The 22,250-nt window shown below is 35.9% G+C and overlaps 1 protein-coding gene across 1 annotated transcript in view; it reads left to right on the forward strand.

Moving 5' to 3' along the window:
- The window catches only part of LOC118190975 (immunomodulatory peroxidase-like), a 119,132-nt gene that overhangs the window by 5,220 nt on the left and 91,662 nt on the right, over positions 1-22,250 (forward strand). Inside the window, exons 2-4 of the mRNA XM_085823552.1 lie at positions 2,491-2,681; positions 2,821-3,039; positions 11,548-11,676. Of these exons, the coding sequence (XP_085679678.1) occupies positions 2,588-2,681; positions 2,821-3,039; positions 11,548-11,676 (442 nt within the window). The 5' untranslated portion in view covers positions 2,491-2,587. The remainder of the gene's footprint in view (positions 1-2,490; positions 2,682-2,820; positions 3,040-11,547; positions 11,677-22,250) is intronic.

The following is a 22,250-nucleotide window of genomic DNA, read 5'->3' on the forward strand; positions in this document are numbered from 1 at the left end:
CTAAAATGTAATAATAAATTGGCCTGATTAACGTAATAATAAATTGGCCTGAATAATTTAATAATAAATTGATAAATGTAATGATAAATTGTCCTGATCTAAGGTCTAAATCACAATAATAAATTGCACCAAATTTAATGTTAAGAAATGCACTTCCACCTGATGCAATAAGTGCACTGCAAATTTGGCCACTTTACGCGTTACAGGAAGCCAGAAAGGAAGTTTTTACCTTTTGACATAGTAAAATCAGTTGATTGCGTCCACGCCACGCAGTTTTTTCTCTTCGTCTTTTCTAATATAAGATGCTGTATAGCGAGGATGTGTATGATACGTACAACTTTTTCAGCCATCGATTGTCACATAATCTCTGTTGACATAGAATTCCTCAATCCTTATAGATGCATTGCTGGCACGTACGCCACTTTATACGACCTGCTCTAAGATACAGGCAATTGCGAGCTGACGCAATTATTGCTCTTTCGTCATGCTTTAACACCCTTGCAAGTTTTGAGGTGAATGTCGTTGGGAGATGCGGTAGTTTTCGAGCATCTGTGTGATGCATTCCAGGAGCTGAATGTTTAAGACCATTTAACTAAAAATTATTCATTATGCATTCTATTACGGAAAGTGAAATGGATTGATTACGTGGCATTTTCGTGGTTTTTCCCTTTGAGTTAATTATCTGGAAAGCAGCTTTCCTCCTAGACAGTTTTCCGCTCCTTCTAAGATAAACAGAATGGTCCGTAAATATTGCTACCCCTGTTGTGCTTTGTGTACAGATGTGCATTTCATGCCTACATATCTTTTCAGTTGACTGACTTTGGCTGATAGCTTTTGTTTAAACATCAAGTGTAACAGTGGGAATACTACGATTCTAACGGCATGCAATGATGTGCTGCTGCCAAATTTAAGTTTTTAATGGTATAGATACTGGTTGAAGAAAGACATAGTAAAATCAGTTCATTTTACTATAGCTATATACCTGTGCATTCCTAAAAGTACATTAGGTATCGCCGTGCCTTTCCAACTGTTAGGCCTTTCGATCATCAGATTTGGAAAATGTATTTATTCAGCTGTCCGGGGTCATTTTATTAATGATCTCCCTGAGATTGGTAGCTAGTAGACAATAGCTCCATCTTCTCGAATCAGCAATCGGTTAGACAGTTACTGACGAATTGCATCGTAAAAAGGTGGGAGGATTTGCTGGCCATGTAAGTAAGCTATTAGCTAATATCTGTCATTTGAAGTGAAATATAAACGAGAAATACATAGTTATATATGGCTTTATGCTAAGGCTTTCAGGTAACCCGTAGAGAAAAGTTCTTGTGATAAAATATTCAGACGAATCACGAGAAGGCATCACATGAAATTTGAAAATTAAAAAAATAGTTTAAAAATCCTTTGTTTACATCATGCAGACACTTAGTGGTGTCAATGGAATGATGATGATGGCCAGTGGATGAACATTAACAATGAGTGTGACGGAAGAGGTGTTGGAGGCAATAATCAAATGATGTTAATTCCGAATTTCATAAGAACCATGTAGTACTCTTTCGGTAACCTGGAAGTTGGCTACTGAATTTTAATGGTGTGTGACATATTTGATACCTTATGGACATATTTCTTACCATTTGAGATGGTGCCTACAGCTTCAAAACTGGGAAGTAACTGGGTAAGTGTTACTGTTGCTTACAAAATGTCAATGCCAACGTCAGACGGAATCCAGCGCTCCTCAGCACGTTAAAATTCATGGAATTGTTCCGATGTTAGTGTCAAACAAGTTAGAAAAGTCACAACGTGTTTATATGCATTTTCAGCAGTAGGATTTAGCTAGTTTTAATTTGAAGTAAAATTGCCGTTGTTACAACTTTTTTCTCTGTTTGGCCAAAACTTATAAGATCGGTCTCTTCCATTCCACATAAATTAAACTAGATGCAATGTACCTGGCGAATTCTCGCACAGATGTGAATGAAGTACCGGCAGAGACGAAGGGTGAAAATAATTCTTTACTCATTCCAACTAATAACAGAAAGGCAAGATCTTAGTGCAATAACACCGTCAACTTGCGGTGAAACTTAACTGTAGAATATAAATCAATTCAAAGTCTAATTTGAATAGTTTTGTGTTAGCACGGTAAAGTATGGCTAACTTAGGTTGATTCAACAAAACCTAATAGGTGTGACAATTATCCGAAATGGCTAAGGGGCGTACTAGCTTAACAGCGAGATAGCAGCGATGAGTGCGCTGGCTAGCGAAAACACGCTCTGAATAAACTCAGAGATTCACCCGTTTAAATACTCACTTTAAACTTACATCCTGACGAGGAAATGTGCGGGAAGTTGAGGAGTTCTGGAAAGATATCAAACTTAAAATAATTTGTTCTGAAAAATAAAGGAAACCCCAGAAACTGATTGTTAAATAATATCACCATGCTTGAAATTTTTCTGCATTAATAATTTTATCATTAATCTTGTTAATATTATTGCTCAGGTTTAGACTCCAAGTTATTACTTCATTTGTTCATGTCGTCAACTTTGGGAAGTGAAACATGATTATATCTCTTTCTGCGATGGACTGGTGACGGATTATGATGTCCACAGATGTGTTTTTGTTGATTAATGTTCTTTTGCTATCTCTTCGACCTACCCAAGTTAGTCTCCATGGACGATTCAAGAGACAAAGTAAATAATTTTAAATAATATCTTATAGTATTCAAATAATAAGTATTCAAACTTAAATTCTGCCTGAAAACCATATATTCTTTAGAAAATTACTCATTTCTTTGTACTATCAAGTTTGGTTTCTCGCAAATTTCCACAGGTTCTACGGAAGACACTCCTGTGGTTTTTCCCGCTATGGAGGAAATCCCAGAAAACAGATGTATTGCTTACGATGGCGGAGTTGGACTTTGCCGACCAGCAGGTCTCTGTGTTTTCCGCTTTGAAAGTGTTCGTGATCTAGAAGATTCCGCTTGTACCATAGATAATGGAGAAGTTGGTGTGTGCTGCCCAGGGAAACCTCCACCTACACGAGCCACAGGTTAGTTTTTACGTGCTATCAGCTAAATATGTGATTTATATTTGCTTCACTCGATACGGCTATTGAATTAACTATAAAGCTAAGTACCGGGAAAAGATGCAATTGGCATATCTTCGTTAAACAGTATATTCTGTGAAGATATCTCAGCAAAAAGATTAATTTACCTTAATTTCGGTCTGTACTGTTTAAAGAATTTTTAATAGATGGGAACTTGTTTGCACTAAGCTTAAAAATGTCTTATATTTGAGTTTTGTGCCTAAGTTTGTAAGATTTAAGAGTTGTTTTAAAAAAAGCTTCAAACATGTAAGGATTATAATTGTAACATGACACTGTAATTTGTGGTAATATTCGCATTTATTTCTTTGCAATTTAGTTTTTATATATTCTTAAATATTGCGAATCTTTTTCTGTTACTTAGGTATAGATTTTATTTTTATAAATGATTGAATGACCACGAGAAAACAATGGCCACTTATTTTACTTTTATGTTTTATTTTGCTTATTATTTTTTAAATTGCTTAATTGAGTTACTTATCATTAGGTTTCTCAATATATCATTAGGTTTCTCAAATAGAACTGGATATATGAGCAGTAATCTCTCCTGGCATTGGCAATAATTTTTCTGTCCAAACTGGTAACATCTGGCGATTTCTCTCCAAACTGAGCGATATTTTGGAAATTTCCATAAAGAAGATATTTTCAAAGCTCTAAGAGGGATTTTTAGTCTTGATACGGCCAAGAATATTGTAACAGCTAGAAAAGTCTTTTAACTTTTTATTTCCTTTAACTAAAACCGCGTCACTTAAAAATTATTTTTGCTTATATGTCATTTTATAAGGCATTATCAATTTCTTCTCTACATGCTGTTTGTTGACTTAGTGTAATCGTAAGAATGTCCGGCTACCAAGCAGCAGATCCGTGATTTGAATCCCGGCAAAGACATATCTCATTTTTAATGTTTTCTGCTTGGAAAAAAAAAACAATGCGTCGATAATTTGATACTTCTTAGCCCATAAAATAGAAAAAAAATAATGATGGTAGTCACTAGATCTGAAGGTAGGATAATTATTCGTTTTAATCAGTGTAGCAATGAGGTATGTAATATCATCTTTCTTTAAAGCTCTTAAGCTCTTTTTAGTATCTATCTGTTGGTGTAAGATTGAATTCATTTAAATTTCTGTTTGATTTAAAAATTCGAACTCATTTTCACATAAAATCATTGAATTACTATCAATGTCAGATTAAATCTTTGATTTAAAAATCCTTAGTTGTTAACAGTTGCACGGGGGGAAAAATTGAAGAAAAAGGAAAATAAAATGAAAAAAAGCTGCGATGTTTGTTCATGAAGCAAGAATAATAAATGAAACATTTATCACTACATAGAAGATAATCGACCGTGAATGCTAAAAACATCGTTGTGGAATATTATATTGCTATCAGTGGAGCAAATCAAGCTAAATTAAAAAAAAAAAAAAAAAAAAAAAAAAAAAAAAGAAAAAAAGAAAAAAGAGTTCATAAGCAAAAAACATATTTCTGATAGAAAGGTTATATGGTGCAGTCCGTCTTTACAGGTAGGTTTTAGAAATAGTCTTTAAAACATCCTTTTCTGCGCTAAAGAAAGATCCCTAAATGTCCATAAAAATGAGATTCAAGGATAAGATTATTATTAACCTGTATCTCAATGCCCTTAATACGACTTGCTTTACCTTTAGAGGTGAAAGGTGGCATTCCTTATTGCTCATCATCTTTGTGGTAATTATAAGGATTCTTAAACGCTCGTTGCTTACTCTACTGAATTCTTTGTTCTCACCAAAATATTCAGTGTTTTAAGAGTAAGTTAAACCCTTTTTGACGCATTTATTACTCAGGTCACTTCTGATTGCAAGGAACAGTTAATAGCATTTTTCGAGATTACAAATAATAAAATATCGGTATGTTTGGATAGAAAATATACGTTTAAAAAAGCAGCCACGAAGCAAATTAGGAACATTAGGAAAACTGAACTGCTCTGACCTATTTAATCCTTTCTTCCATGCATTTCGCATTAAACGTTGTTTAGCATCTAAATAGGCATAGATATAGTTAGCATATTGAACATCTAGATGTTCATGGTGTTTAATTCACTTCAGCATAAAATTTGTTCCTTAAAGATGTTGTTTACCGTTTTTAATGAAGATTAATGGACGTTGTTTGCAGAATTTTACAAAAACATTCAAAACCGTAATTTTTGGAAACCAGAAAGCAAAATATATGCAGTCCATATGACATCTTAAATCGTAATTATACTTTGCTTTAGTATTGAAAAGATTAAGAAAGTAAAATTAAGCACACAATTATTAATAGTTAAGCTTATCAGAGAAAAGATTCTAGAGATTAGAATTCGAATTTGTACTTAATAAATGGGTATTTACACGGTTGTTGTAAATAATGAAGCATTAAATGAATTCAAATAAAGCAAAAAATTTATTCGTGGACTTTTTTTGGAATCAAAATGCGAAGTAAAAAGTTTTGCGTAAAAGTGAGCAAAGCAAGCCAAATGGTGGCTGAGTAAATTAGACCATTGAACACTAGTAGTTCATCTCGGATTCAGATCCTGGTAAACGAGCTATCCACATGGGTTTTCTTGATGCATAATGTAAATGTGACCATTTTACTTCACTAAAACCTCCACGAAGACATCTGTTTCCTTAAGTGTTTTGCCTCAATTAATTAATCCATCATATCATTTGCACAAAATTGTAAAATTATTAAGAAAAGGAAAACTGCTTAATCACTAATTATACTAAATGTTGGGCGAAACTAACAAGTAACTTTCAGTGTTCTCTGATGGGGAGTTTGGATGACGCATCTGCATTAGACATATTTTTTCCGAGCCTATGTTCTATTTCTAGATTATAATTCTGCAATGCTATGGCCCATCGTTGCAATTTGCAGAGTATTTCTCAGTATAAATGCTAGTGGACTGTGATCAGTCACAAGTTTCACAGTTGAACCGAATACCCATGGTTCAAACCTTTTTAATGCCCAAGCTTCATGCTAGTCGGCCAGTTTTGTCGGGGTTTTGACCAGTTTTTTTACTCGAGTAACACTAGGGAAATTTTTTTTCTCCTCCTTTGTTCCGATAAACACCCACCTCCTTTGACTTACGATACGTCTGAATGAACGACGAAACGAATTCTGCGGTGTTGGGAGTGATCAGTTCCGTCGACCTCGTTAATCGCTCCTTGAAGAGTCGAAATGCTGACTCATGAATTTCTTGTCCGTTGGAGTATTTTCGGTGTTTTCTTTTTAGTGAGTAGGTAGGCAATCTCTGCATATCCTGGGATGCAATCGCAATAGTAATTACGCAATCCTAAAAAAATTTTAAGATGTTTCCAGTTTCTTGAGTGCCATTATTTTCTCGGTATCTGGTTGATATTTCCCCGATCCGATAATGTGTACTAAATATTTAATCTGTGATTTTGCGAAAGAAAATTTTTTCGAATTGATAGTGAATCCAAATGACTAAAGTTCATTGAAAACTTATTCAAATCCTGGAGATAAGTGTCGAAACCGGTGGAAAATGTAGCTATGTTGTCAATATAGGCTCTTGAAAATTGTTGAAATTCTGTCAATGCATTATTCATTACTCTTTGAAATTGTTGCTGCGTTTCGTAGACAAAAGTTAACACTTTAAACTGATATTGACCTCGATGAGGTTTGAAAGATGTGTATTCTTTACTTCGTTCTTCCATCGGTTCAGCCCAATATCCTTTTAGTAAATCCAATATTGTTACGAGAGTTACTTTACCTATAATGTACCTCAAATTGATGGAATTTTCCATAACAAATTCATCTGGTTTTTGTCGCTGCATTCAATGTTCTATAGTCTACACATAGTCTGATGTTTCTGTCTTCCTTGCTTAGGCAAAATATTGGGTGAGGTATTTCTGCATTACTCTCTTCTGTTAGTCCTGATTTCAATAAATCTTCTACGTTTTGGTCAACCTTGGTTTTCAATGCTTCAGGAACTCTGTAGAAGTAAAGTTTCTACTCTCTATGTTTCGTATTAACCTAATTCTATGCATTTTAAGTTTGCCTAGGGATCTGAGAATTCTTTTCTTGGAAAAGTTATAATTTCTCCTAATTCTTCTTCATTTTCAAATATCTCTCCAACTGCACTGATGTTAGCTTGAAATTTTCGAATTTTATTTGAATGCACATGCTTGATCTTTCTGTCGGATAGTTTTACTTTATAGGAATGAGGTGTATAATTTCTCCTGGTCCAGGCCAACGTGCATAGAGTTTGTTATTTGAATCTGGGATGAGTAAATAAACTTGTCTCCGATTTTGAAATTTTTGGTACTAATCTTCGTTTAAAATATTCAGCATAATTTTGTTGTTTCTCACTTGCAATTAACTTGGTTTGTTCGGTTGCTTGCTCCAATTTTTATTTTAAAATTCTGTAAGTAATCCGTCGCCGATTAGCTTAGATTAGGTGATACAGGGGATCCTTCCGACCATGAATTTCTCTCCATTCGAGTATTTTCGGGGGCTTCTTTTTAGTGAGTAGGTAGGCGATTTCTGCGTATTCTGTATAAGTTTTTCTTCCCCGACTCATGAATTTCTCTCCATCAAGAGAGATCATCATCCAAAAGGTCCTGAAAGGATTCATTACTGCTAAAGGACTTCTTGGTTGTCTTCCGTACGTCACCTGAAATGTTGAGATTCCGGTGGTTCAGTTCGGTACTTCTCGGTACGCAAAGACTAAGTACGGGATGTGCTTATCCCTGTTCGAAGGTTCAGCACTAAGTAACATTTGCTTGAAGGACTTGTTCCATCTTTCTGCCAATCTATTTGAAAGCTGTAAGCAGGTGTAGAGAATCTAGAGTTAGAACCTATTTTCTGAAATTATTTTAATTAAAATTCTTTTAATTAAATTTTTTTAATTAAATTAATTTGAAACAACTTGTTTCCGTTGTCGCTTGCTATTGTATTAGAATTCCTGTTCTCATAAATATCTGCAAAAATGAGTTGCAAGTGGCTTTTGCTGTGAAGCTTTTCAGTGGGATTGCTTTCTGGCCATCTGGAATGTACTAAGTATAACACGTATCTACTAAGCATAACACGTATTTATGTTTTGTTTTCTAGCAGAAGGAGCTTCAGTAGGGGGAATTACGTCCATATTTTTACTACTTCCAAATGTAATTCTGGTCTTGTGACAGATGTGATCTTGTCCGATCTCTTCAATTGATAATTTTTGCGTGTTTTACAAAACATTTCGAAGTCTTGTTCTAATCCAGGGAAAAAATGGAGCGTATTGGAACCTCTCTTTTGCTTTCTTTATTCCAAGATGTGCTTCTAAAATGGAATTATGTGATAATTCCAACACACATATTCTTCTACTGATAGAAAGCACCAACTAGAAAACTTGTCTGTTCCAGTATTTTTTCTTGGTGATGTAGATGATCAACAAATAAATTGTTCCCTCTTAAGCTAACTTCCATGCCTCTCTTACGGACGAGCAATTCAACTGCTCTCTTCGTAGGCTTTCGGCTGCCGAAAAGTCTGTGATTATGGCAGCACTCGCCATTTCCCTTTCCTCCCCTTCAGGTTTCTTCGCCAAAAGCGTTGGCGGGGGGTCCTATGTTTTCATTTGTTTGCTTCTCGGCGAACAAACTCAACAAGGTTTCTTCAGAATTATTTCTTTCTAAAACGTTGATGTTTGATTCTTCTCCATTAGGATTAATCAACAGTTCGTGTCTTTCTAGAGTTATTAAACAACGCACATTTAGCTTATCGGTCACCGCAATTAACAAAATTAAATAAATAAACTATTTCCATAGTTCTTATAATAAAAAGCTACATCGCAAACTACTGTTTCGATCGGCTGTTCGAAAGTAGGCATTAGCATGATTTTACTCCTTCTTTCTTACCCCTCCTTTTCAGAACAGGGATGAACGTTCGAACGTTACCTGTCTCCAGGAGTCTATGGCAGCTTCGGTTTTCTCATAGTTGATAAAAGCATCTATGTTTTGCAATGATTGGAAGATACTTCCTTCGAATTCAGGTCATAGAAGGAATGAGGTTAAGCTTCTTCTTTTGATGTGCTATTTGAATTGCTAGAAGTTCTAGGATCATCTTTTTCTCCTTCTTTACTGCAGTTTCGTTCTTTCTTCTTGCGATATGTTGAAAGCTTTCACAAATATAGCATTCTTTTCTTCTCGCGGAAGGTCCTTCTTGTTTAAAGTATCTCTTCATATGCGTGGGGGGAACACATTTTTCTTCTGTACATGTTTTGTCCATGAATCTCGGCGCTCATTTCATTTTGGACTACGTCGAAAGATTTTCGTTTCGTTGCGAAATAGATATCACATCCTGTAGCCACTTCTTGCGGCTTCAATCATTTATTTCCTTGGCGTATTGCAACGTGTGCTGCTGTTTCTCTCAATCTAAAGCTTGAAATAATTTATCAGAAATAATGAACTCCTAGAGTGTTCTTCTACTCATCTTGACTTGAGTGAATAGCCCCATGTGGCTCTCAGTCGTGAAGCAAAATAGATATGCATTTAAATCTTCTTTTCTAATCAGGTTTGAGGAGTGGATTGCTATTCCTTTAGAATAAGAGCTTTCACTTTTTTGTAATTCTGCAGATCTTCGTCCTTTATATAAACGAGGACGTTTGAAGCTTTTTCTCCAATTAGTTTCAATAAAATTTCCGCTTTGCCAAAATTTCTTGTGCTTAAATGCTTTTTCGATAGAATCGAAAAATATATTCCATGCTTCCGCTCTCTTCGATTAGTCAGAGTTTCTACTTCTCTGATAAGTTTGACGACGGAAACTTTGGTTTCTCCACCTGCGTTTTGGATTGAAGGTGCCGGACTCCTACTTCCTCCACTTTGAGTTGCTCGAATCTTCGCTCAGTCTATTTTCAGTCTCTCTTCTTCCAATGTGTCTTTTTTCTGTTTCTTCTTTTCTTCTTATTATCCATTTCTTCTTTTCTTTTTCTACTCGCTGTAATAAACAATTTCTTTTTAGTTTGTGATAACAATTTTCTGCTAGGCTTATTACCTTCTTACGCACAAACGTAAAAAACACATTAAAAACAAATATGAAACTATTATCCCAAGCTAAACGGGCTACTTTTGATTAGATTGCGCATGCGCAAAGGATGACAACGTTACTATGCCGCAGGCAGGCCAATATGTGTAAACAAAGACTTCATTACGCAAGTACTGAAATTAACAGCAAACAAGTTAGGCTGCCATAGCATTCAATTTCTAATTTGTATATTTTTCAAAGAGAAGACATAAACTTGTTCTAATTAGTAACAAAATGCATTCCCCAAATTCAAAATCAAATCTGTACGTATAAAGTATCATATATATTCGGTATGAAATTTATTAGTTTATTATTACTTTTGAATATTCAAAAACCAAAAAGTAACGTGACCTTAAAACGCATGAACCTTCAGGCCTTGCCTAATCTTGCCTGTCTAAAACTATATGCAACTGCTGCAAATGCTTTTTTATTTAAAAGTTGAAAAATCAGCTCTTGAAGTGATGTAACTAGAAAACTAAAGCTTATAAATGCAAAATTTTATATTAGGCAAAAAGCAATCTTATTTACACCACATCAAGATTGCTTTTTTGCCTAGTTAAAGTATTACACTAGCTGTTTTACCTTTGTTTGTTTTACCTTTCTTCATATATATTTATTACGCACTCCACTGTTAGGCACTACACGGCAAGGAAGGGATGTCCCATGATGATGTATTAAGGGGAATTGGCCCGCATCCATGTTACACATGCAGAAAACCACGAAAATGCCCATACAGCTAAGACTCGAGCCCTCGGACCGAACTCCCTGTGTTCAGCTCTTTTTAACTCTCGGCTGCTGGTGGGCACTCTCTTGAACATGACTTAACTTTGATTCACATTTATGTAATTAAATACATCTGGAGAAATCGTGGTGTTTTAGCAATTTTCTGACATCTTAACATTTTACCAAATTTCCCTAGAAAATTTTTACGAAGTGTGCTGAGAACTAAAAATAAATTTTTTAGCTATCGTAACATTTTTGCTCATAAATAAAATTTTGATTTACCCATTAAAATATACAACACTGACATTAAAAAAATTTAAAGAGCAATGGAATTGAAAATGACGGCATATGAATAACATATATTCAAAAATGATTGCTCTCTTTTATTAAAATTTTCTTAGACAATTCCGATTTTAAAGCTACCATTGCTGGTTATCCCACTGTTTTAAATACTAGTTTCATGAATTTTAGTAAATTTCATCATTCTTGCTACACTATTTTTAACAAAAGTTTCTATGAAGTTAAGCCTATTTCTTTCCAGAACACTGTTATAATTACATGACTAAGAATGCGATGATAACTAAATATAGTTTAAAATTTAGGTCACTTAATCAAAACTTTGTAATTCAAATTTCTCTCTCTCTCTTTTAAATGATTTATTTATTTAAATTTTTTTCAATAATTAGAAATCGGAATTCATTGCAGGCCCTGCACGGCCCGAGCATCCTGTCTCTATGCCGGATATTTCTACCACAGATTTGGACTTCGCTGGTCAAGAAGGGCGTTCCATAGTGCAGCGTATAGATCAATTGGAAATAGAATTGCAAAGAAGAGGTAATTTTTTTAAATAACCGTGCATGCTCAAAGTTGGAATCAAAATTGTTTTGAAGAGATAAACCTTTAAGAAAAGGTATTCTGAATAAATCTCACTACGCAGAATGAAAAAAAAGTATATATACAGGGTGCCCCGTAAATGTTGCGACTAACTTCTGAGGGAGGTAGGGCACATCATAAGGATTAAGAATTGCATAGAAAACTATGTCCGGAAATGTTAGGGGTAAGTGGTAGCATAGGTAGAAGATGGGAAAAGAAACAAGAGAGTGATTAATTGGAAACATTTATTGGACATGAATACAAATGGTGTACGACAGCTTGAATGATACAACAGATGCTCGAAGTTTGCACCTTCAGACGCTAAACATGCCTGAAACTGACAGACGATTGTTTGCCGGACATCTTCAAACACACCCGGAGATTGTAGCAGCTGCGCAGGCAAGTCTTGCCACAAGATCCATTTCAGACACTACAGAATCGAGATACACGACACTTTTGACGGCGCCCCACAAAAAGAAATCAAGGCTCAATAAATCCGCTGTACGTGAGGGTCAGGGAACTGGTCCACCACGCCGAATCCATCGATGCAGGAATGATCTGTTCAAATGGCTACGAACATCCAGTCCAAAATGAGCAGACCTTCCATCATGTTAGAACCACATGTTCACAAGCTCCCCATTCGTACAGCATTCAAATGCTCTTCGTATGGTGCCTACCGCTCGAATGAGCAATCCTCACTTTCCACTAGCACTCTCCTGTACAGCACCCCATGGCGGCGTACAGTGACGTTTCTGGGCATGGGTTCCTATGCAATTCTTAATCCTTATGATGTGCCTTACCTCCTTCTAGAAGTTTGTCGCAACATTTACGGGAGACCTTGCATATATACAAGTTTTGAAAGTTAAATTTTATTTACAGTCAGCACTTTTAATACAAAAATGTTCATGAAAATAGGAAATTTAATATCTAATATTTCAACTGGCATATAATATTATTAAATTTAATATCCTTGTTTTCAATTAGAGTATAAAAATATTAAATTTAAAGTCTTTGTTTTCAATTAAAATAAAAAAAAATTATTAAAGTTTGTAAGGTTTCGTTTAGTTTATTAACCAATTATTTTATTATTAATTTGCTCTTCTATCCTCCTAATTTCCCATTTTCCTATCAGAATGTAAATTTCTAGCTCGCGTGATATTCAAATGAGATATAAAAGAGAGCATTTCAAGGAAGATTTTAAAAGGTAGAATTAGAGCGGATTCTGTCTGGTGAAAGCTACGTTTCTAATTTGATTCTCTTGAGGGTTGTATTTTGCAGCGTTGTGTTATTCTCGCGCCGTTAAGCTTCGACGTTAAGTCAGAGCCAACTTTCACGCTACTCTACTTGTGTAGCCATTAGGCTAACTTACCCTTTGTTAAGTCAAATCCATTATCTTTGATTTAAGTCATAAATGTTGGCTTCTGTAAGCACCAGTGCCGCCTTCTGTTAGCTTTTACTTGAGTTGAATAAAGTCCTCTATACTCTTTTCTCAGTCTTCGTGCTACTTTACGAGAAATAGTGATAATTAAGTCTTAAGATGTTTCGCTCATTTTTATGCTACAAAAGAATAGGAGACGTTATAAGTTCTAGAAAATTTTAGTATGCATGAAAGTCACAGACAGCAACACGCTATGTCGCATTTTGCATTATGGACTCCAAGTTGTCACTAGTGTTATCTTTTTCTGATCTCTATTAGAACAGAAACAAGTGCAGCATATTATGCCCTTTATTTTCTGTCACCGGAATTGCCTTTTCATTAAAACACTTATATTCAGTCACCATAAACTCATATGAATAAATCAGTTGAATAATAATCAAAAACTTTATTTTCAGTTACAACAACTTCAAATCTGAAAAGTAATGTTCCTAATGCAAAATACCGTAAATAACCAGAGGACTCATTATTTAGCCTACGTATGCGAGTAGCATAATACGTTCTTGGACGTAGCTCGAAAGCAGTTAGAATGGAGAAGCATGTTTTAAGAAAATGTGGTTCTGTGGGTTGTTTTAATTTGTATCGAAACACTACTGTTTTATTAATTACTGTGAACTTTACTAATGTCAGGTTTTTAGTAATAACATAATGATGCAGAATAAAAACATATAGTGATACAAATGTTGAAAAAAAACGCAGAGAAAAATTAAAATTTTCTTCTTCATGATAATTTTTTTACTAAAATTTATTTCCTCTAAGATCGGCTATGAGGGAATTTTCTTGCAGTTAGGATACAGAAAACTGAGGCTGTGCAACACAAAAGGGTTTCAAAAATTGAAAATATTTCCCTCTAATGCATGTGTTTGAAAATGATTAACAACGTTTCACATAAGCAGGCAGTAGATAAATCACTACTAGTAAACCAGACCTCGTGTTTTACTCTTCGCCAATCACATCACCGTTTGACATGTAAGGAATAAATTAAGAAAAATTGCTATCAGACTTGACAACAATCTCTCTCCCATCGGGCTGGCTGCATGGGCGTTTTCGTGGTTTTCCCCATGTGTAACGTGTATACGAGCCAGTTTCCCTTAGAAAGTCCTCCACGAAAGGCATCCCTCCCTTTAGGCAGATAGCCCTCGTGTGCTTTGCCATAATTAAATACACCACACCACACCACTCTCTCCCATCATGTCGAACATTATTTTTGGATGAATCTTTGTCTTTAAAGGGCCGTTCCACTGGGGTTTATCTGAGCTAACGGACACATGGACTTTGCAAGAGATAGACTAACCCAGTGGGCGGGGCGCGCGTCACCCACATGTCCGCAAGAAAGAGTAAGGGCGATCAGGTTTACTTTAACACTGAAACCTATGGCGTTTGTATCACATAATTGTTTTAAATTATTAAATGTGATACGTTGTATTGTAAGGATCTTAAGTTTTACTAACGTTTATTTTATTTTAAATCTTTACTATCACTTCTTATTTTCTACTTCCGACCAGAATTAAAAGCTTTAACTTATTTATGCAAATTTGTCTTGCGAACGCCAAGTACTTAAGTTCTGGCTTTTTCCCAAGAAAGAGAGAGGAAGGAGCTATTAGAAGCAGGCCGCTTGCCATAGTAGTTTTACTCGGTTGTTGGTTGCCTTCAAGGCCAGAGGTTTAATCCTCTTGATAATTTTAAACGTATCGTAGTGTTAGCAGTTCTCTGTACTACATACGGCTTTTTGCTAATATACGGCCAATCTTGGAGTAGGCACTTGTTTGATTAATCCAAAGTTAAGTTTAGGTAGAGTTTAGTTAATATTTTTATATTCTTACGTTCAGACCACAAGTGGTTGGTCTCTGTATTCCGAAGTCCGGAAATCATTGTAAAGAGAGAAAAATAAAGGGTTCCGTATACCCTTCCTGTGTGTTTTGTCTACTTCCCAAATTTATTGAACATAGCTTTAGTAAGCTCCCTGTTCCGAGTCAGGACATTTAATGTTCCCAAAGCAAGTAAGGAGGAACACAGAACCTGTTAGTGGCGCCCAACGAAGAAGAATAACCATGGCCGAGTTTCAAGAAGAACCTGTGCTGCCTGCAGAAGCGGCTCAGAATCCAGAAATGCCAGCTGCCGCCCTGGACGGATTTGGTTACATCTTCCAGACCATGCGCGCATCAATGAAACCAGAAGCAACATTTAATGGAAACTCACCGGTAACCAGTTTTTTGGAAAAATTGGATGACCACTTCATGCTGTATCCAGTGCATGAGTTCCAGAAAGGCACCTTAGCTACCAGCGGTTTGAGGGGCCAAGCGCTTAATTGGTTCAAATGTATAGGCAGAAGCCTCTTGGGTCAAGCGGGAAGTCCCACCTATACTTACGAAAATTTTAAGACCGCCTTAGTAAAAGCCTTCCCTGTCGTAAGAGATCGTGCAAGATTAGAAGCGGAACGTTTCAGCATATACTAGAAACGAATTGAAAATCTCTTAAGCTTTATTTTAAGAAAAATTCACGTCTTCAAACTCTTGTATGGAAACCGTCCGGATCCTGAGATAATTCAAGTGACTTTGCCGAGGTTACTTCCCCAAGTACAAGACTTTATTGAATTAAGGAATCCGACTACACTGGAAAAGTTATTTGAGCTAGCAATCCAGTTTGAAAGTAGAAGAACGGCGGACATTGAAAGAAGACGCCAGTATGAGCAACGAAGCCAATTTGGTGCGCCAAGACCACAGCAAAGTCAAGAACACGGCTACGGAAGCTAAGTGAATCAGTGGGCAAGGAAACCCGAGTATCCAAAAACAACCGGCGAACGTCAACAGTAAGCCAGGAAAAAAGTCTGAAGGCCAGTGGAAAAAGAAGGAAGGCATGGAAAGGAAGAAACAGGATTTAAACTAAAACGGATTTCTGCTGACGGGAGGGTGCGGAAATCCGAAGGCCAAGAAAACCTCTCTTCCTTCAAGTTAAATACAGTGATGGTGAAAAATTTGACTCTTCCAAAGATTGAAGTCTTGGTGAATAACATCCCAGCCACCGGAATCCTGGATAAAGGCGCGCAGTGTTCCTGTGTGGTAGAAGATTTTTTAGGAAGTATTTCCGTAAATATCGCATATATAATTCAGATAATACGGCAGTGTTAGCTGCGCAGGGAGAAAGATGCAAGTGCATAGGTAAATTACCGTTATACGTTCGTATCAAGGACGAGCAAGTAAAGATTATGTTTTTTATCGTAAAGAATTTGCAAGCACATGCCATCTTACGGATAGACTTTCTTTCAGAGGCACAAGCAACGCTGGATTTTAACGAAGCGTCCCTTAAGCTGACGATGAAACCAGTTCGAGAAGAAAAAACAGAACCACCAACGTTAAACCTCGACCACCTGCCTAAGGAAGAGCAACAAAAAATTCGACAAGTGGTAAGTGAATTTGCTTCGTTATTTAGTGATATTCCCGGATTTACTCAAGTTACTAACCATAGTATCGACACCTGAGATTCACTGCCAATTCGCCACAAACCATACCGATATGCTAAGAATAAAGAAAAAATTATAGATTGGCATATTCGAGATATGTTACGTAAAAAGATCATAACGCCCATCTCAAGTAGTTATGCTAGCCCGGTTGTATTATGTAAGAAAAATAATAACTATCCAGTAACACATCCAAAAAGGTGGCGTTTTGCAATTGACTATCGTAAATTAAACTCCATGACTAAATATCCGGTATATCCGTTACCTATTATCGAAGAAATTCTAAGGAACATAACTTCTACCAAATACATGACTACTTTAGACTTAACGAGTGGTTATTTTCAAATAGGGCTTAGACCGGAAAATGTGCCTAAGACTGCTTTTATAACCAAGTCTGGCACTTATGCATTCCTGCGTATGCCGTTTGGCCTTTCAGGGGCACCGGCAACATTTCAGCGATGTATGGACATTGTGCTAAGGCCTGTTCTTGGAAAGTCCACATTTATCTATTTAGACGATATCATTATTACTAGTGATAATCTGGACCAACATGTACAGGATTTAAGACATGTGTTTACATTATTAAATGAGGCCGTTCTAAAAGTTAATGTCGAAAAGTGCAAATTTGCAGCCCCTGAATTAAAATACTTAGGTTACAAAATATCTCAGAATGGAATCGAGACAGACGAATCAAAAATAATCGCTGTGCAAAAGTATCCGCCGCCAAATACGGCGAAGAAGCTCTCTTCTTTTCTAGGACTTTGTTCATATTATAGGTCATTTATAAAAGATTTTGCAGCTATTGCTGAACCATTGTTAAAATCAAAAAGGAAAAAGGCAAGATTCTCGTGGACGGCCGAAGCCAATAGTGCTTTCGAAAAATTAAAGCAAGCATTAACGCAAGCCCCTGTTTTGAAATTTCCTGAAAATGATGAGAATTTAGAAATTTCAGCGGATGCTTCGGATTATGCGGTAGGAGCGGTACTTTCGCAAAATCAGCAGCCCGTGGCATTTTTTAGTCGAACTTTAAATCAAACACAAAGAAATTATTCCGCGACTGAGAGAGAGGCACTTGCAGTTCTGTTAGCAGTGCAAAAGTTCCGAGTCTATTTTGGAAGGGCGCCAATAGCAGTGTATTCTGATCATGCGGCGGTAACTAGATTGTACTCAGGGAAAAACTTATACCCAAGGTTAATAAGATGGGCACTCAAGCTACAAGAATATAATCTGGTAATCAAGCACACCCCCGGAAAGGAAAATATCGTAGCAGATGCCCTATCCAGAATAAAAATAGATGAAGAAGGTAATATTGTAAAGGTGGCAATGCTCACAGCATGTACGATACATTCCCGAGAAACTGTAATAACCGAACTGGGTAAGGATCCTGAATTTAGAAATATTTATGAGTATTTAAAGGATCCTGAAAATTTTAGCCACCAAGATATTGTGGCGATAAGAAATAGGGCGGCCCATTACGAACTAATAGATGGTCTATTATTTTATACAAAAACTACAAATTCCAACAACGAATTTCGACCTGTTATCCCAGCTAGTCTTAGATTAAATATCCTGCAGGAGTTACACGACTGCCCTTTAGCTTCTCATGCTGGTATTCGAAAAACTATCCAACGCGTACGCGAAGCAGTCTATTTTCCTGAACTGCAAAAGTTAACAAGGGCGTATGTCCAGTCCTGCCCAACATGTCAAGCAGTTAATTATATTAATTTCCGCCCGGCCGGGTTTCTAAATAGCATTAAATCCGAATTTCCAAATGAAATAATTGGCATCGATTTATTGGGCCGTTTCCCAAAAAATCAGTTAAATAAAAGTCGGTATCTCCTTGTTATGGTTGATCATTTTAGAAAGTGGACCGAAATTATTCCCTTAAAACGAGCCTCCGCGAAATTAGTTACTGATTCTATTTTAAATAAATATATTTTAAAATACGGGGCGCCCCTAAAAGTTATATCGGATAATGGTCCTCAATTTGTAAGTAATATATTTGAAGACATGTGCCAAAAACTGGGCATACGTCATTTAAAAATGGTCCCGTATCGGCCGCAATCAAATATAGCGGAACGAGTCAATAAAAATATAGTAAAAATTATCCGAAGTTATGTTAAAAATTTTCATAAAAGCTTGGATATCTATGTCAATGAATTAGTTTTCGCCCTTAGGACCGCAAAACATGATACAACGGGCAAAACTCCTGCTGAGTTATTTTTAGGCAGAAAGGTTATAACGCCGTTAGATAAATTATTTTATGTTCAACAAAGAGCCCCAGAATTTAAAATGGGCGATATAGAAAAATTAATTAAAGAAGCAAAAAAGAACACTGAAGTAGCACAGAGAAAACAGAAACTTTATTATGATATGAAACGACGGGGAGTAACTTATAAAGTAGGAGATGAAGTGTTAAAAATTAAGCATTCACTTTCTTCAAAACCAGAAGAAAAAACTGCCAAATTTTTTCCACGATTTGAAGGACCATATGTCATAGAAAAAATAACTCAGGCTGTAGTGTTGTTAAAAGTCAGGAATGGTGAAACATGCTCCGCAAACTTTGACCAGATAAAACCATTCTATAATCGTAATAAAATGCAAATATTTAAAGATCTTTTGCATGATCCGGGACGGCAGGCACTGCAGGCACAAGCTCCAGAGGTGGAAGAACGACAATCACAAGCGCAAGCCATTAGGAGGCAGGAGCAATTGAAAAGAAAGTTTTCCCGTTGGAAAATTGAAGGTAACAAGAAAAAGAAGCCGTTCCACCGACCAGAAAAGAGAGAGCACGACCACCCCCAGAATGAAGAAGGGAGAAGTACGACGAATGCAAAGAGAGCCAGGAGAAATAACGGCAACTATAACCCGGCTCCCAAACGGAAGATCTACCCATCGCACAGGAGTCTACGCAGCAAATGTCGACGAATTGATGAAGGAACACCAGCTGCGGAGGCAAAGAAACAAGGAAAATTTGAACAGCCAGCAACGAGATCCAAGCAGGAACGAGAGAGAGTTGTCCCTGTTCCGCCAAGACCAGCTGCCATCAAACGGCTGAGACCACAGGCAGAGGCTAAAAAAAGGTCTTCAAGAGTGACCAAACTGGAAGGAAAAGAAAGCTCATGGAGGAAGGAACTGAAGGGCGAACCCGCACAAGAAGGAAGATAAACCAAACCGTAATCTTCGCTACATCCAGGACTGGGCAGAAAAAAGGATGTCCGAATATCACAAAGATAAGTAAAACTTTATGTTGCCTTGAAACTTTAATTTAATCTTTCATTCTTACTGCAAGTGGCAGAATTCAAGACGTTTTACCTCATGTGAGATCTACCTTTATCGCCAAAAAGGCGAGAAATGAGTTGTTACCTATTTTGGTATTATGTTTTTCAATTACTCGCGAGTAAAACTAAAATTAATGTATAATAGGAATGTGTAAATACTTGAATATTGTAAAAGTTATTGTATAAAATTTTATTTAAAAGATTCTGGCAAGAAAGAAGTTTTAGTCTGAAACACTTTTGAAATGTAGTATTTCAATGTAGAAGAATTGGCACTTGCTTGGAAAAGAATAGAAGTTAACAATGTACTACTAATGTATGTTTTAAAATGCGTAAAATTAACGGCATGTTAATATGTCCTTATATACAATGTGAACTGTTATTTTAAACGTTAAGAAATACTGTGATATGTTAAAAGTGAAAGTAATGCCAAAAATTTTAACTTATTCGTGTGACTGTAAAAAGAGCAAATTATTGTGAATATGTGTTAAAGGTTGAATGAATGTAGTTAGGCTCTCTGACGCCACACTTCAGAGTTAGCCACTTTCAGAATAGTACCTCAGGGTTTAGAGATGAATATAAGGTGTGTTATGAGGTCTTGTTATGTTGAATTTTAACACGTTAGTGTTTTGATGGCAGGCGGTAGTGTTGAACACATAGACATAAACACGTTCGTATTTGGTGTTTTCCTTTACAACACATGTCAGAGAGCACGGGGAGATAATTAAATAACGCCATGAATGAAATAAGAATGTTAAGAGAAATATAAGTATTCATGTTACTTGCCATTTAATTGTGTAACATTTCATTAAACTAGTTTTCCTTCCAGATCTCTGGAAGGAACCAGATTTCAACTAAGAACTCCTGTTTAGATGCAGTACAGATGAAAAGTAATTGTCCATGGAGTTGATAATGTAAAAAACGACTTTTTTTTAAAAATTTTTAGTTTCTAGTGGGAAATGTTTGTAAAAGCCTCGCGTTAGATTCTAGAGCTGAAAGTTTTCAACAAGGTCGTTTTAGACCTCAGTTTCAAACTAATTAACTCTGGCGGGAAGTATGTAAGGATCTTAAGTTTTACTAACGTTTATTTTATTTAAAATCTTTACTATCACTTCTTATTTTCTACTTCCGGCCAGAATTAAAAGCTTTAACTTATTTATGCAAATTTGTATTGCGAACGCCAAGTACTTAAGTTGTGGCTTTTTGCCAAGCAAAAGAGAGGAAAGAGCTATTAGAAGCAGGCCGCTTGCCATAGTAGTTTTACTCGGTTGCTGGTTGCCTTCAAGGCCAGAGGTTTAATCCTCTTGATAATTTTAAACGTATCGTAGTGTTAGCAGTTCTCTGTACTACATACGGCTTTTTGCTAATATACGGCCAATCTTGGAGGAGGCACTTGTTTGATTAATCCAAAGTTAAGTTTAGTTAGAGTTTAGTTAATATTTTTATATTCTTACGTTCAGACCACAAGTGGTTGGTCTCTGTATTCCGAAGTCCGGAAATCATTGTAAAGAGAGAAAAATAAAGGGTTCCGTATACCCTTCCTGTGTGTTTTGTCTACTTCCCAAATTTATTGAACATAGCTTTAGTAAGCTCCCTGTTCCGAGTCAGGACATTTAATGTTCCCAAAGCAAGTAAGGAGGAACACAGAACCTGATAGTATAAGTGATGAGGTTATGAAAGTTACAGTTTTATCAAATAAGATTTAATATATCTCTTTAAAGCAATTTTTACTGCATTTTGCGCATTCTTTTCACACGTAATTCTTGTATAAACATCTTTACTTTGGTAAAACAGTAAAAGCTTTAAATAAAAAATTTATGAACTTACTTTTGAGTACAAATAAAGTAAAATTTAATAAGTTCTGATATATTTAAAAAAAATTTTACGAGAATTTTCAGGCAGTGTTTTTTAAAATTATTATAACATTACAAGACGATAACTTATTTGATCATTAATTATTGACATCATAAGATGATTATTTATTTTAATAATTCCTAAAATTCGGAGCATAAACTTTTCTCAGCGTAATGAAAATAAATAAATAAAATCTGGAAGAACTCATATTTTATTTTATTTTATTTTCATTACGCTCCAAAGCGACTTTTTTAAAGTTTTTTGTGTTACCTCTATTTATTGAATATGATGTTCTTCGCACGCACACCACACAAAATTTAATTCAACAGCAGTATCACAAAATATTTGAAAACAGCATATCTTTAGAATTTCCGCGCTGAAGATAAAAATGTTATTTTCCGTACAGTGTTGCCATTGCTCGCTTTGAACTCGTTGAAATTCTTAATCAAAAATTCTTTAAAGTTTTATAAAATATGAAATGGATTAAAACAAATTCGAAATTCGGCTGTTC

This window comes from Stegodyphus dumicola, chromosome 1, assembly GCF_044657685.1.
Source record: "Stegodyphus dumicola isolate Sdum_Otavi_A_Nest chromosome 1, ASM4465768v1".
NCBI classification, from domain to species: Eukaryota; Metazoa; Arthropoda; class Arachnida; order Araneae; family Eresidae; genus Stegodyphus; species Stegodyphus dumicola.